Genomic DNA, 15,780 nt, shown 5'->3' with positions numbered 1-15,780 from the left:
CCCAAAATTGATTCTCCAGCACTGTCCCCAGCAGCCAGCCCCGTCCCCAAAATTGATTCTCCATCCCTGTCCCCAGCAGCCAGCCCTGTCTCCAAAACTGATTCTCCATCCCTGTCCCCAGCAGCCAGCCCTGTCCCCAGCCCTGTCCCCAGCCCTGTCTCCAGCCCTGTCCCCAGCCCCTCTGGAGCACACAGCCACAGGCTCCAGGCAGTTCCCCTTCCCCTTCCCAGCCTTGTCCCTGCCAGCCCCACCAGCCTGGGGGCTCCTGCCCTGCCCTCCTCCCGTGCCCATCCCAGCTCCAGCACAGCCCGTCCTGCTCCAGGGGCGCCCCGTGAGGTGCCAGCAGCCCTGGCACAGGCCCTGGGGCAGCACTTGAGGATGTCCCTGGATGCAGCTGCCGAGCACCTGAGCACAGGCAGCGGTGACGCCCCGGCCGTGCTGCCCTCGTCCCCACTCCTCTCCTTTGTGCTGAAGGGCGCTGATGGCTTGCTCTGCCTGCAGCCCCTGCAGGACTCCCCCCTCCCCGCAGCATTCCCAAACTCCAGCCTTGGGGGGCTGCTTTCCATCCAGCAGGTCCTGGCAGCTCACAGCTCCCCGGGGCTGGCAGAGCTGCCCCTGAGCCCTGCCAGCGTGGTGCTGGTCAGGCCCGTGTTCGTGCTGCTGCCCGGGGGCACAGCACTGCCCCAGGGGCTGCCCTCCCCTGCCCTGGGCACAGCTGTGGGCACAGCTGGCAGCAGCCAGGGCACCCCAGCGAGCTCCAGCCCCTCTTTTCCCCCTGGCAGGTCTGTGGGACCTGGAACTGCTCTGTCCAAGTGGGCAGAGGGGGCAGGAGTCACTTCTGAGCCAGTGCCAGCTCGTCCTGCAGCCCTCAGGGACTTGTCCCCAGCTGTCACTTCAGCCCCAGGTCATGTGCTGGAGCCAGGGATGAGCCCCACAGTGCAGACCGTGCCCGGGCTGCCCGAGGAGATGCAGATTCCTGCTCCCCATCCCCAGGGCTCTGCTTTGCTTTCCCTGCCGGCAGAGCCTGGCACCTCCCCTGTGCCACCAGAGCCGGTGTCCACTCAGAGCCTCCAGCCTTCCCCCAAAGTGTTTTTCACCACTGAAACGCCACAATCTTCATCTGGAGCTCCTTTCCTGCCCACAAAGGGCCCCCCTGGCTCCCCAGAGCTTGCCCAGCCCGGGGGCAGCGCTGGGGCTGCGGGGCAGGTGGGCTCAGTGCCCACCCCCAGCCCAGCCCGTGCCCCCTGCACGGGGTGTTTGCCCCCCAGAGCCCTGCCCAGGGCCCTCCCCAGCCCCCAGCCCCTGCAGCCCACCCCTCCCAGGCTCCCAGGCCCCGAGCTGCTGCCATCTCCAGGTGTTCCCAGCACCTCCTCGGTGCTTCCAGCTACGAACCAGCACAGCGAGCCCGGGGTGGGCAGCACAGCCCGGCCTGGGGTCCCTGTGCCTGCCACAGCAGCTCAGAGCCCCCTCCCTGCTGGAAAACCTCGTCTCACTCAATTCCTGGAGCTGCAGCTCACCCCCAGTGTGCCCCAGCCCTTGGTAACCACACCGAGACCAGCACCGGGGCAGGCTCCGTTCTCCACAGAGGTCCAAGGGCAGACAGCGATTCCCGGGAGAGCTCCGGCTGTGGGGACCCCTGCAGGGATGGCTGCCAGCCCTCCTGCCCCTGTCCCTGCCCCTGCTGAGCTCCTCTCCCGGGCCAGCACGGGACAAAGCACGAGGCCAGCTGAGACCAGCACCAGTGCAGGGAAAGCAGGAGCTGCTGGATCCCTGGGGAGCAGCGTGTGCCCACCGGCCGTGTCCCACCCAGGGACAGCACAGCAACCCTCAGCAGCCCTGGGGAGCCGGCTGGCCTCGGCTGCAGCCCAGGCTGCTGTGTCCCCTGCCACTGCTGCTGTGTCCCCTGTCACTGCCACTGTCACCACCCTGCAGGGACACCCCAGACACACACAGGGCTCAGCCCAGGCTGCTGTGTCCCCAGCCCCTGTCACCGCCCCGCAGGGACACCCCAGACCCACAGGGGACCCAGCCCTGGCTGCTCTGTCCCCTGCCACCGCCCTGCAGGGACACCCCAGACCCTCACAGGGCTCAGCCCAGGCTGCTGTGTCCCCAGCCCCTGTCACCGCCCTGCAGGGACACCCCAGACCCACACGGGGCTCAGCCCAGGCTGCAGCAGCAGCGGGGACCCCTCTCCCTGCAGCCGAGGGTCCCGGAGTCCCTGCTGTGCCCCAGGGCAGGGAGCTGCCTCAGCTGGCAGCCCCAGCCCTGCAGCCTGACCCACACGTGCTGCAGAGCTCCTCAGGGCTGCTCCCTGCAGCGCTGGGGAACAGGGAGGGGGCAGCAAGGGGAGAGGCAGCCCCCAGCAGGCAGCCACACACTCAGGCACCCCTGTCTGCTGCACACCCGGCATCACCCAGACCCCTGCTGGAGGAGGTGTCCCACCCTCTGGAGAAAGTATCCCTCCCTCTGGAGATGTTCCAACCTCTGGAGAACACATCCCACCCTCTGGAGAACATATCCCACCCTCTGGAGAACATATCCCACCCTCTGGAGAACATATCCCACCCTCTGGAGATGTTCCAACCTCTGGAGAACATATCCCACCCACTGGAGAACACATCCCACCCTCTGGAGAACATATCCCACCCTCTGGAGATGTTCCAACCTCTGGAGAACATATCCCACCCACTGGAGAACACATCCCACCCTCTGGAGAACATATCCCACCCTCTGGAGAACATATCCCACCCTCTGGAGAATGTATTCCACCCTTTGGAGGAGATATCCTACCCTCTGGAGAACCTATCCAACCCTCTGGAGGAGGTGTCCAGCTCTCTGGAGAATGTATTCCACCAGCTGGAGGAGGTATCCCACCCTCTGGAGAACCTATCCCACCCTCTGGAGAATGTATCCCACCCTCTGGAGAACATATCCCACCCTCTGGAGAATGTATCCCACCCTCTGGAAAACATATCCCACCCTCTGGAGAACATATCCCACTCTCTGGACCACACACCCCACCCTCTGGCGGGGGATGTCCTGGCACTGGGCACTGGTCACTCCAGCCCTGGCCTTGCTGCCCGGCCCCGCAGCGCCACAGCAGCTCCGGTCCCTGCTAATGACTCCGTTAATGAGGGCACTAATGAGCCCGCTGCCGAGCTGCTCCCGGCCGGGGGCCTCACCCAGGTGCCCCCCGGGAGCCCTGCGGGCACTGCCCCGGCCCGGGGGCCGCTGCTGAGCACGGAGGAGGCGGAGGAGCAGGGCAGGACCCGGGAGGTGACGGAGGGAGCGGCCGAAGGCTCGGGGACAGCGGTGACACCGGCGCCCGGAGCGCTGCGGAGCCAGCGGCACCAGCGGAGCGGGCTGCGCTCGGACGCGCCCGTGCTGGACGGGCAAGTACCCCCGGCTGCCGGCTTTGGGTGTCGCTGCTGCCGCAGCCCGGCTGGGTCCATCTGAGCCCTTTTTCTGCCTTTTTCCCCAGCCTTGCAGTCGTGAGCGACTCCTGCGGCTCCGGGAACCACTCGGTGCGGCTGAGCCTGAGCCCTGCGGGGGACGCGGCCCCCGGGGTCCCCGGGGTGCCCCAGCCCTCCCAGGACACGCTCCTGGCTCTGGTGGCCCTGCAGAGCAACAGCAGCCAGGCCCTGCTGCAGCTCCACTCGTGCTGCGTGTCCCCCTCTGCCAGCCCCGGGGCTGCGGGGGCCCAGTGCTGCCTCTTCCACAGGTGGGAAAACCTCTCTTCGTTTGGGATTTATGGAAATAAACCCAAACAAACCCCCCTGCTCCCCCCGGGCGCTGTCACAGGCGGGCAGGCACATCCCGGGGCACAGCAGGGCAGGGGTGCCAGGGCTGTGCCACAGCCCCAGCCTCCCCTGCCTGCTGCAGGATTCATTGCTGGGGTTTGTGAAGCCGCTGGGGTGTGGGATGTGTGTCCCAGCAGCTCAGGGCTCCATTGGCACTCTGCAAGAAAAGCAATCTCCCCAAACAGCCCTGCTGCCCTCGGAACGCCGATGGAGCGGGGATTGTCCTGCCCCTGGCATGAGGGTGCCGGGCCGTGGGATGGAGTTTGAGCAGAGCTGTGCCAGGGAGAGCCGGGATTGGAGCTGTGTTTGTCCCTCCAGGCTGCCCTCGGAGTGCGGGCACATCCAGCTGCTGCAGGGCGGCAGCTCCAGGGCCGCCAGCTTCTCCATCCAGCTGTTCCAGATGCTGAACCGCTCCGTGGCCTACCTGCACTGCCAGCTGGGGGTGTGCCTGCCGGGCCAGCCGGGCTGTGAGCAGGTACTGAGGGGTCTCTGTCCCCGCAGCTCCCAGCAGGGCTCTGCTGCTCCCACCCAGACCCGGCTCACGCCAAGGTCACCCCGTGGCCACCCAGTCCTGTGGTAAAGCCCAGGAGAGGAGTTAAGGGTGGCAATGGCTGGTAATCCCTAAAAAAGGGGAATTAGGGAATAAAGATTTGCATATGTGCTGGTCCCAGGGCTGGCAATTCACCCTCTGGAATGACAGCAGAGGTGGAAAACACTGAGCAGAGCCGGGCCCCAGGGCAGGGGGTTCTGTTCAGGACACTTCCAGGGGTTTTCCATGTCTTTCCCAGGGCTGCTTGGAAGGTGTGGAGCCCCTTCCCCAGCCCAGTGACAGGACCAGCCATGGAAACCTGCACAACCTGGTGTCCCTCGGGCCTGTCTGGAGGATGAACAACAGCTTTCTGCACAAACCAGTGGAAGGTGGGGCTCTCCTGGTTTTATTTCTCTTGCAGAGGATTTTGGTCAGCTTTTCCTGCCGCAGGAAAACCAGCACGTTTTTAATAACTTTTTTTGATTGGATTATATCCCAACAACTCCTCACCTTTGCTTTGGCCTCCCTAAATCCCAGACATGGGGGGTAATCAGTGTCACATCCACCAGAGCTCAGGAGACACAGCCAGATGAGCCCTGGGGAGGAACTGGAGGAGGAGGAAAGGGGAGAAAAACGAGACACAAAATTTTCTGTCTGTAAAGAATTGCAGCGTTTGCTGCAGAATGAGGTTGGCCACAGGTCATAGGTGAAATACAGCAGCTGGTTAATGTTAATTAATGTTTACAGCTATTAGAAAAGAGTGACACTGAGCTGGTAAAACACGAGAGACTCCTCAAACCCCACTGGCAGCATCCCCAGCTGCCCGTGTCTGCATTTGCTGTGCACAGAGCATTTCTCACCGCCGGGCTCTCTCTCTCTCTGTGCCCAGGTGCCGCTCCCGCCGTGTCCCCGCTGCTGCTGGCCGGGCTCGCTGCCTGCGCTGCCCTGGGCGCCGCTGTCCCGGGGCTGTGGCTGCGCCGCCGGCACGGAGCCAAGCCCGGCCCGCATCCCCCGCCCGGAGAGCTCCGCGGGCTGTGATCCCTGCAGCTCCCGCAGCTCCCGCAGCTCCCGCAGCTCCCGCAGCTCCCGCAGCTCCAGCAGCTCCAGCAGCTCCCGCAGCTCCAGCAGCTCCCGCGGCTCCCGCAGCTCCCGCAGCTCCAGCAGCTCCCGCAGCTCCAGCATCTCCCGCAGCTCCTGCAGCTCCAGCAGCTCCTGCAGCTCCTGCAGCTCCTGCATCTCCAGCAGCTCTTGCAGCTCCTGCAGCTCCCGCAGCTCCCCCGGCCGCCAGAGGAGCTGCTGGATTCGCTTCGCTTCTGTAGAGCTCCTGCTGAGCCAGGAGGTGCCAGCTCTGCTCCCAGCCTGCCTGTCCTGCCTCTCTTTCCCTCCGCATCAGCCGCTCCAGGGGCTGCAGGGCAGACGGGGAATCCTTGCAGAGCTCCAGGGACAGCAGAGCTGGCAGCCAGCACGGGCTGGGCACGGGAATGGGAGCAGAGAGGGGATCAGGGGCAGAGGAAGCTCCAGTGCCCTGCAGCCTGCCACCGTGGTGGGGACAATGATGGAACCGGGCGTGTGGACAGCACCCAGGAGCCCCAGAGCTGTGTCCCCTCGGCTTTACAGCTTTTCTCATCTCTGAGGAGCCAAACCCCTTCCTCCTTTCCCTTCAGTCCCGCTGCTGTTTTCTCCCAGTCCCCAGTGAGGGTCAGAGAGCTCCAGCAGCAGACTGGGATCTGCTGGAATGCCCTGGGGAAAGGGCTCCTGCTGCTCCTGCCCCCACGGCTGGAACAGTCCCGAGCTGCTGGCCCAGAGATGCACCTGGGGGTGTGGGGAGGGAGAGGAGCCACGGCCTGAGTGTTCCCCCAGTGCCTCCCCTCCTGCTGAACTCTAATAAACCTGAGCATGGCAGTGTTTGTCTGGTCTGTGCCTGTCGTCCTTGTCCTCAGCTCCAAAACTGTGTTGGCAGGCGGGAGGAGAGGGGAGCAGGGCATCAATCCAAGTGGGCAGCTCCTGGGGAGTGCCAGGAATTGGCAGCAGTCACCTTCTAATTGGGATTTTTTCTCCCCAAAAGGCTGCACAGCCTGGGCTGCTTTTTTTTCCTTCTTTCTTTTTTTTTTTTTTTTTTTTTTTTTTTTTTTTTTTTTTTTTTCCATTCTTTCTTTCCTTAAAAGAAGGGAGTCCACTGCCAGAGCCCCTCATGTCAGTGCAACAGGAATAACTCACATTTCCACCTGGGTCAGGCTTCCTCCAAGGATTTCTTCAAGATTCTGTTACAGAACTAAAAATCCCAGGCCAAGGCTTCCTGGCAGTGAGACAATTAACCTGCAGCGGTGCTAATTATTATTTGTATGCACTGAGGGTGCAGTGACACTGAGGATCCACCTCCTGGCGGATCAGGGCTGCCCTCAGGTGAGTCCCCACCTCCCTGGGCAGGGCAGGAGCAGCTCCCGTGTGCGTCCCCAGCGCAGAGCAGGCTCCGGCTGTGCCATGGGCGCGGAGCGGCCCCTGGGCAGCCTGACCGTGTTCAGCAGGGAGGATTTCGAGGATGACTGGGTGCGGGTGGCCAGCGGGGGCTTCGGCCACGTGTACCAGGTGAAGCACAGGAGGTGGAGGACGGTCTATGCAGTGAAGTGCTCCCCGTTCCTGCTGCAGGACTCCAGCGTGGACAGGTAACCCCTGCTCTGCTCTGTCCTGCTCTGCTCTGGCCATCCCAGCAGGATGGGTCTGGGTGGATTTGGATCTGGATCCTTCCCAGGATGGGTTTGGGGATAAAACTCTTCAGGGAAGAGTTTCTGCTGCTCTGGAAGGTGAGGGTTGGGTACCCAAAGGTGCTCTGGGTTCTGCCTTGCCCTGTCCTGTTTGTGGATGAGCAAAGGGACACAGGGAACACGGGCAGCAGAACAGGGCTGAAACCTGGGGCTGGTTAAACACAGATAAAAGCTCCTGGTGGCTCATTTGCAGCTTGCTCTGGACATTGGGGCTGATGTGTATCAATCAAACTGAATTAATCACCAAAACCCCCAGGTTTAAAGGTGTGGGGCTGAGGATTTACAGCTGCTTTTGCTGCCCTGCTCCCGTAGCCTCCAGACATCTCTTTCCTCTCCGTGCTGCACCTGCAGCTCCCCTCTGCTCCCTGCTCTGTCCCTCACCTGCAGAGACTCTCCTGGTGCCCACCTTGTGTGTGGAGATGGAGCAGGGCCAGGCAATCACAGCCACTGCTGATAACACATCCAATACGGGCACAGCTGATGGGAAAACAGCAGAGCTGATGGAGTTATTTAATTGAAAATTTTATTACTTTCAATTTGGAAGGACCCTGGCTGGATAAAAATCTCATCTGGTGTGATTTCTTGTTACTGACAATAACTGACCTCAGGCTGAGCAGGGACTGTCCTCAGTTTGCTCTGCAGAGTTTACATTTGCATTTTATTCTCGTTTGGGGGCGGGGGGAAGAGTCAAATAATCAGTTTTACTTCTGTGTCTTATCAATTGGAATAAAATACCCGAGATTCCTCGAGCCACGGGTAGATCTCCCTGTGAGGAGCCTGCTAGAGGAGGCCTGGTGGCAGATTTTGCTTGGCTGAACCATTTTAGATGAATTTCTGGCCTGGCCTCATTGCTGGCGGCTCAGCCCCATTCCCAGGGTGTGCTTTTTAAAGGCACTCCTGGCACTTTGCTGCTCGGCTGCTCCCGCAGCGCCCCGGGCACCCCAAACCCGTTCAGCAGGTCGGGAGAGGTGAAACCTCGGGGAATTTGGAGGAACAGGTCTGCCAGAGCTGGGCTCCCCCTGGGAGCAGAGTCACCGTGCCCAGGGACAGGAGCTGCAGGCACAGGTGGGGCTGCAGCAGAGACACGGGGCTGTGCCTGCCCCTGGCATCCTGCTGCCAGGGAAACACCAGGAATTCCATGGGATCACAGACTGGTTTGGGCTGGGAGGAGCCCTAAAGCTCATTCCATCCCTGCCCTGCCGTGGCCAGGGGCGTCCTCCACCATCCCAGGCTGCTCCAGCCTGGCCTTGGACATTCCCAGGGATGGGGCAGCCTCTGGGAATTCCATCCCAGGCCCTCCCCACCCTCCCAGGGTATCCCACCCTCCTCCCTTCCTGCCCAGCCTCCCATCCAGCCCTGCCCTGTGGCACTCCAAAGCCATCTCAGTGTGACAAGCGCAGGCTCTCTGTCCCCACTGCTAAGGACTGAAATAAGTGCAGGCTTTTCATCTCTTTCCCTGTGGTGGCTGATTTTGCCCAAATAAAACTCAGCTGGTTTTGAGAAGTCACAGCTCCTTCCGTGGCAGATTTCAGTCTGCAGAAGATCACTGTATGTCAGCATTATCATCAGCTCAAGGGGGAATTTGGGGTGAATTGTTTTGGGGTAGGCAGTGCTCAGAAAGGCTGGGTATCACTAAATTACTACAGAGCTACTGAGCCTGTGAAACAACTGATAAAATGTCTTGCTCCCGCTGTATTTTTTATTTTTTCTTCTCAATTTTCCAGGACCAGCATGAACTGTCTAATGGAGGAGGCGAGCAAGATGGAGAAAATCAAATTCCAGCACATTGTCACCATCTACGGGGTGTGCAACAGCCCCCTGGGGATAGTGATGGAGTACATGGCCAGGGGGTCCTTGGAGAGAATCCTCCCCACCCACAGAATGTCCTGGCAGCTGAAATTCCGCGTGATCCACGAGATGGGCCTGGCCATGAATTTCCTGCACAGCATGAGCCCCCCTCTGCTGCACCTGGACCTGAAGCCAGGGAATGTCCTCCTGGATGGGAACATGCACGTCAAGGTACAGCCTCTGCCATTCCTCAAGTGACAGCCAGGTTATTTCTGCCCCCCAGTCCCAGTAAATCAGGTTTTTCAGGAACACTGCATGAAGGATTGGCCTGGGGGGAGTTTGACAAGCAGCTGGTGAGGAAATTACACATTACATGGATTTCTCAGGAGTGTGAGGGAGTCTGGGCCAGCACGGAGAGCTCAGGGCTCCAGCAGGGTCAGGGGCTGCAGCCTGTCAGGTTTTTATCAAGTCCCAGCTGCTCACACCTCGTGTGTCCCTGATCCCAAAGGATGGAGGAATGTCCAGGTGACAGCAGGAGGGCTGGGGTGAGCATTTTGGGGCAGTTTCCCTGCTTCTGCTTGCAGATCTCCGACTTTGGGCTGTCCAAGTGGATGGAGCAGTCCAGCAGGATGCAGTACATCGAGAGCTCAGCCCTGAGGGGCACCCTGAGCTACATCCCCCCCGAAATGTTCCTGCAGAACTGCAAACCCCCGGGGATCAAGTACGATGTGTACAGGTGAGGGGTGTCCCAGGGCCCTCGGGGTGTCCCTCAGGGGCTCTGGCACGCAGCAAGGGGGCTCAGTTTGTTTAAATTCTGGTTTTCTGGGGTGCCTCGACCTCAGTGGTGGAGACTGGGAGGGAGGGGATTCTCTGTGGGTAATCATCAGCCCAGTGCACCCTCCCAGGGAGCTGCAGGCTGCATTGCCCCAGGTGCCATCACACCCTGTTCCTGTAAAAACGAGTGAGACAGAGCCCAGGACTGCCCGTGCTGCTCTTTCATCAGTCACCGCTGAGACTGATTTTAAAATTTCAATGTTTGTTTATCTGCCCCAGAGCTCAGCTTCACTTTGGTCAGGGGCAGGTGGGGATGAGATTTCAGCTGGGCTTTTGTCCTCTTGGACAAGGAGCTTTGCAGAACATCCACACGAGCTCCACGTCCATGTCTGGAAATTGCTCAGCTCCTTGGCATTTACAGCACGGAGTAACCCAAGGCAAGAGGGAAAGGAGGATTTGTATGGCCACAGGAACTTGCAGGAGCCAAGGGCTTTAAAACCCAAAGTGAATAAAGTGGAAAAGAGGCACTGAGAGCCTGACTTTGACAGGAGAGGCTCCAAGCCACTCCTTCACTGCACAGACCCTTTGGAGCGACCCCACTCTTAATGGGGCAGGATCATAAGGCCTGACCCTTTTGGCCTGGGGGATGAAATCCTTCTGCTCTGGGGGATGAAATCTTTCCCTCCTGAGGAACTTCCTTCCTGATCTTCCCATTCCTCGGGGAGACAGAAGCAGTTTGTGCATTTAATGTCCAGGTGCTCACGGCCTCTCCTCTCCCGCAGCTTCGGGATCGTCATCTGGGAGGTCCTCATGCAGAAGAAACCTTACGCAGGTAAACGCAAGCCCTGCCCCTCTGGAATGCTCATTCCAGCCCTTTTCCCAGGGGAAACACCCAGGGAGTGCTGGCTTTTCCCAGGGGCCAACATGATGGCCATCATCGTGAAGGTGGCAGCGGGCAAGAGGCCGGGGCTGGAGCTGGTCAGGGACGACTGGCCCGGGGAGTGCCACCAGATGCTCGACCTGATGAAGAGGTGCTGGGACCAGGACCCCAAGCAGAGGCCCAGCTTTGCAGGTGGGGCTGGGGTGTGGATTAGCCAAGGGACAGCCCCGTGGGGTGACCAGTTTGTGTCCAGTTCTCCCAGCTTTGTCTCTGAGCTTTGCCAGCTCGGTGCCCTTTGGCTGCCACACGTCCCCTCCGTCCCTTTTCCCTCCCTTCCCACGGGGGTCGTGCCTGGCCCTGGAGCCCCGGGCAGCCTGCACGGCTGAGCTGCCCTGCCCTGGCAGATATCCCCGTGGAGACAGACGTGCTGCTGGCACTGATCCAGAGCCTGGTGCAGGACCCCGAGAACGAGCGCCTGGTCAGGAAGATGTCCCACAAACCGGCCATCCCCAGGAGCCAGCAGGTGAGGAGAACCCCCCAGGAAACTCCACCGGGTCTGCTCCTTGTTCTGAGCAGATCCTGAGGCTGCTTCCCCTCCCAAAGGTGCACCTCAGCACCCTCGCAGGGTGTGTGCACAGCTTGTGCCTCTGTAATTCATTTATGGGGATAGGACACTTGCAAATTAATTAACAAATGCGCTAAATGACAAATAGTCCAAGAGGAAAACCCTTTTGTGGACCTGCTCAGGTGAAGTGGGTTTATCATGGTGGCTTCAGTCACTAAAAGAAACTCAAGAAAACACAGAATCACAGGGTTCTGTTCATGGCACAAAACTGAGGATGTTACAGTTTGAATAACTCTTGCAGAAATAAAAAAAATAGTTTTAAATTCCCGTGTTTCTCTGGCTAAGAAAAAAAAAATCAGGCTTCTGGATAGTCACAATGTAATCCCAGCTACTGCAGTAATTATGTCGAGAAAACAGGCAGAGATAGGAGTTGGGAATTGGTATTTAGAGGGTTTTGCCAAGCTGTGCAAGAAACCAGGGGCCTGAAGAGGTGGGGGCTTGGGGGTCCCTAAACAACAAAGGAAGTAATTTTGGGATGCTCCATGCAGTTAGGAAGTGGAATAAGTGTGTGTTTGTTTGAGAGCAAATGAGCTCAAGGAGGAAAAGCTCATGGATATCCAGAGATCATCTTCAGGCTCCCCATTCCTGCTGTGTCGTGATTGGCTTAGCTGAGTTTCGGGTGCAAAACCAGAATTGGATAAAAAACTCTCAAATGATGACACAAAACTGCAGAGCAGCAGCAAAGCACTTTGTGCAAACATTACAGAATGCAAATAAACATTTTGTCTGACCCTTTTTCTTTCCTCCTTTCTGAAAACAAGAGTGACAAAGAGGAGTTCACCTTCCCCCGAGACCCCAGGAGTGGGGGTAAGTAGGGGACTGGCTTTAGAATTGAAAATTTTAGGAGAAGCTATAAAAGTTGTCAATTTTGTTGTAGAATGATGTGGCTCATAAGGTTTTCCTCACGTGGGTGACATTTTAAGTTAAGGAAAATGAACTATCAGGAAATAGATACTGTGAGAGAGAGACACCAAATGTCCCAGAGCATGTCTGGCCTTATTTTACATTTCTTATCTCCCAAATTACTTCATTTCGTGTCATTCTACAAAGAGTCAAAAGCTCTCCCTCTCTGAAGGTCGTGAGTTTGATCTTCACACGGGGCACCATTAAAATGTGGGGTTTTATCTTCTTGTCTTCGGTTAGAGCTGGGATTAAGGCATGGGAGATGTAGTTTTATATTCCGATTCAGATATTTATTAATTCTTATCTACAGCACGAGTTGTGAGCTGTAGCTATCAAGGTGAAGACTGGTCTTGTCTCTAACTCTTTCTGTGTTTTTTTAAGCGCTAATTGTCCAATAATGAGATGACACCTAAATCATTTTTACTTTTAACCCAATAACCAACCCCCCGTGGCCCGCAGTGCGGGCCCTTTCACCCAATTACAAAAAACCTCCCAAACCCAGGAAGAAGGTGAAAGAAGAACTGAGCCAATGCCCCAAATCCTCAATATTTCTTTATATACATTACTATATACTAAAACCTTAAATCCTAAGTTTTGCACCCTGTGATATTACACAATTCTATTCAAACTCCACACCCACAATCCCAGTGCTGTCACTAAATTTCGGAAGCTGTTCCACGGCCTCAGGTCAATGCAGTGTTTGAGGGTCAGCACAGAAAGCCTGAAACCCTCAGCTCCCAGGGCTCCAACATCCCTCCCTTCTTGGGAGTTTTTCACCATTTTCCTCCCTGGTTTTGCGTCCCTTCCTTTAGGAAAGGACAACCAGAAGGTTCCCGCCCCACCTCCGCACAGGCAGGCCGTGATCCCCGAGCCGCTGGCGCCCGAGGAGCCGTGCAGGGCGCAGGAGCACGGCCTGACCCCGCTGCACCTGGCCGTGCTGCAGGGCAACGCGGGCAGGGCGCGCGTCCTGCTGGGCTGCGGGGCCAGCGCCAACGCCGCGGCGGGCGGCGGCTGCACCCCGCTGCTGCTGGCCGTGCAGCGGCGCCTGCCCGAGCTCTGCGCCCTGCTCATCCGCCACGGCGCCCGCGTCGACGCGGCCGACGACGACGGCTGGACCCCGCTGCACTTCGCCGCCCAGCACGGCGACGACAGGACCGTGCGGCTGCTGCTGGACCACCAGGCCCGCGCCGACGCCCAGGAGCGCGACGGATGGACCCCGCTGCACCTGGCGGCCCAGAACAACTTTGAGAACGTGGCGCGGGTGCTGCTGTCCCGCCAGGCCGACGCCAACACGCAGGAGGTGGACGGCAAGACCGCCCTGCACGTGGCCGCCTGCTTCGGGCACGTGGGCCTGGTCAAGCTGCTGGCCAGCCAGGGGGCCGACCTGGAGAGGAAGCAGAAGAACCTCAGGACGCCGCTGCACGTGGCCGTGGAGAGGGGCAAGTTCCGGGTGGTGCAGTACCTGCTGAAGAACGGGATCTCCGTCAACAGCCTGGACCAGAACCACTACAGCGCCCTGCACCTGGCCGTGGTCAGGGGCAAGTACCTGATCTGCGAGAAGCTCATCAAATACGGGGCCAACGTGGAGCTGAGGACGGACAAAGGCTGGACCCCGCTGCACCTGGCCTCCTTCAAGGGCCACATCGAGATCATCCGGCTGCTGAAGGGCAGCCGCGCCCGGCTGGACGCCAAGGGCGGCATGGACTGGACGCCGCTGCACCTGGCCACGCGCTACGGGGACGAGCCGGTGGTCAGCGAGCTGCTGCGCTGCGGGGCCGACCCCAACACGGCCGAGAGGGCCCACTGGGCCCCCCTGCACTTCGCCGTGCTCAGGGGCTCCTTCCTCAGCGTCATCAACCTCCTGGAGTGCCAGGCCGACGTCAACGCCAGGAACAAGGTGGGCTGGACCCCGCTGCACCTGGCGGTGCTCAAGGGCAACATGGCCATCATCAAGACGCTGCTGAAGGCAGGGGCGCTGCTGGACGTGGAGGACATCACGGGGTGCACGGCCCTGCAGCTGGCAGTGAGGCACCAGCGGGAGAACATCATCACCCTGCTCCGGGGCAGGGAAAACAAACCCGGGAGCAGGGCTCTGAACGATGCCAGGGCTCCCAGGCTTTTCCCAGGGAGGACAGATCTGTGAATTCATTGGCTCTGGAGTTTCCACCTTGAGCTTTCCCATGTCAGCTGTGGTGCCTTAAAGCCCCTCGTGCTGTCACCTGCTGATTACAGGAAAATATTTCTCCTTTTTAAATGGAAGTTTCTAAGCACGAACACCAAGAGAGTGAAAGAAAATGAAGTTATTGACAAGTTCTTTTCCGAGCTCGTAGAACGTTTTGGCTTGGTGATACTTCAGGCAGTGCTTTCCTACTGAATCCTTCCTGAGCAGGGATTTGTGCAGCCCCTGCTCACGCAGGCAGTGCTGAAGCTGTGCACAGCACACACACAGCTTTTATTGCTTTTATTCCATGTTTTCCTACAGAGAAAATTGGTGTAAAATGGCCCTGGCACAGGTGGGAATTGAATCGTGAGATTCTCACCTGCTGCTGGCACAGCAATGTGTCAGATTTCCTGACATCTCCTTTCTGTAACAAGAATCAAATAAAACGAGGCAGGAAGGAATAATCACTGCTAGAGAGTATTGAAATGGATGCAGCACAGGGAGCAGAAATTCCAGAATAATCACACACCAGATCTGGCTGCTTGCAGGTCAAGGTTCGAGTCGTGTCCCTGGGGGGAGAATAATTCCTGGTTTCCTTCAGAAACGTGTTCCAGAGCTTGATCACCCCTGTGAAAAACATCTTCTGGTGGCTTTGATTCCCCTGTGACAGTGAGCAGCACTGCTGTGACTCCTGAGCATCCCCAGCGTGCCTGGTGGGAGGATCACTTGTCATGGCCCCGAGCTGGGAGGAGGCTGAAATAGAAACAAACAACCCCAGCTCTGCAGGGGAGCTGTTACTGCCTGATAACATCAGATTAAATGGGTTAAAAAGAGGGGTTAAAAAGCCCTCTACTAATATCAACCTCTACTAATATCGTTTTCATTTTATATTAACTTCAAGTATTGATATGTCTTGTATTCAAAGTGTTCAAATCCAGTTTCTCGCTATGCTTTGGCACCAAAGCCTTCAGATATAATTTAAAATAAATTGTAATGAAATGATTCATTTTTAACATTTGCCATTGGTGAAGTGGGGAGCTGGGCAGGTTATGAAATGAAATGCTGGTGACATTTTGGGTTGCAGGGAATGTAAAAAAAGTGACTTTTTTATTGCTATCACAAAAAAAAAATCAAAAAAAGCTTGGCATTTCCCTGATTACCTGCTCTTGATATTCCCTGATTTTGTCCATGGAGCAAAGGCCTGGCTGGGAGGAATTCTTGGGATGCTCAGACCTTCCTATGCAGCTCCTTCCCTCAGCTTCAGCTGTATTGATTCAGCAAATGTCTCCCCTGCTCGGTGTCATTTGAAATATTTACCCAGAAAAAAGAAACCCAATTGCCACATAATTCAGCAGCTCCTTTCTGTCCCCGCTCCAGCAGAAAAACAAAACTCAGCTCGTATGTCATGGAATGTTCTCTACAAGAGCTTAATTAAATTTATAATGAAAATAACAGGGGATTAAGAAGACACGAGGGAAATACATTGCTCTTGCAGAGCGTTCCAGAGGTGATAGAAGCAATTTGCAGAGAAAATTACCTGTTTGCTGCTCAGTTTCTA

General features: G+C 57.8%; 2 protein-coding genes across 2 annotated transcripts; both read left to right on the top strand.

Moving 5' to 3' along the window:
* The first annotated feature begins 378 nt into the window (after positions 1 to 378).
* Positions 379 to 5,456, top strand: LOC134561042 (transforming growth factor-beta receptor type 3-like protein). The gene is made up of 5 exons (XM_063417632.1): positions 379 to 421; positions 3,160 to 3,721; positions 4,119 to 4,275; positions 4,589 to 4,718; positions 5,219 to 5,456. The coding sequence occupies exons 1-5, from the start codon at positions 379 to 381 to the stop codon at positions 5,365 to 5,367; spliced, it is 1,041 nt and encodes a 346-aa protein (XP_063273702.1). The 3' UTR covers positions 5,368 to 5,456.
* Positions 5,457 to 5,460: 4 nt separating this feature from the next.
* Positions 5,461 to 15,520, top strand: ANKK1 (ankyrin repeat and kinase domain containing 1). The gene is made up of 8 exons (XM_063417792.1): positions 5,461 to 6,992; positions 8,816 to 9,110; positions 9,464 to 9,615; positions 10,436 to 10,485; positions 10,570 to 10,725; positions 10,938 to 11,056; positions 11,920 to 11,965; positions 12,874 to 15,520. The coding sequence occupies exons 1-8, from the start codon at positions 6,811 to 6,813 to the stop codon at positions 14,202 to 14,204; spliced, it is 2,331 nt and encodes a 776-aa protein (XP_063273862.1). The 5' UTR covers positions 5,461 to 6,810; the 3' UTR covers positions 14,205 to 15,520.
* Positions 15,521 to 15,780: the final 260 nt, after the last annotated feature.

Source organism: Prinia subflava, chromosome 22 (genome assembly GCF_021018805.1).
Source record: "Prinia subflava isolate CZ2003 ecotype Zambia chromosome 22, Cam_Psub_1.2, whole genome shotgun sequence".
Taxonomy (NCBI): Eukaryota; Metazoa; Chordata; class Aves; order Passeriformes; family Cisticolidae; genus Prinia; species Prinia subflava.
This window is presented reverse-complemented; position numbering and strand designations above follow the sequence as displayed.

Coding starts and splice junctions, on each gene's coding strand:
- LOC134561042 (XM_063417632.1), top strand. CDS start 379: ATGTCCCTGGATGCAGCTGCCGAGCACCTGAGCACAGGCAGCG. Junction 3,722..4,118: donor CAGTGCTGCCTCTTCCACAG/GTGGGAAAACCT, acceptor TTGTCCCTCCAG/GCTGCCCTCGGAGTGCGGGC. Junction 4,276..4,588: donor GCCAGCCGGGCTGTGAGCAG/GTACTGAGGGGT, acceptor TGTCTTTCCCAG/GGCTGCTTGGAAGGTGTGGA.
- ANKK1 (XM_063417792.1), top strand. CDS start 6,811: ATGGGCGCGGAGCGGCCCCTGGGCAGCCTGACCGTGTTCAGCAGGGAG. Junction 6,993..8,815: donor CAGGACTCCAGCGTGGACAG/GTAACCCCTGCT, acceptor TCAATTTTCCAG/GACCAGCATGAACTGTCTAA. Junction 9,616..10,435: donor ATCAAGTACGATGTGTACAG/GTGAGGGGTGTC, acceptor CCTCTCCCGCAG/CTTCGGGATCGTCATCTGGG.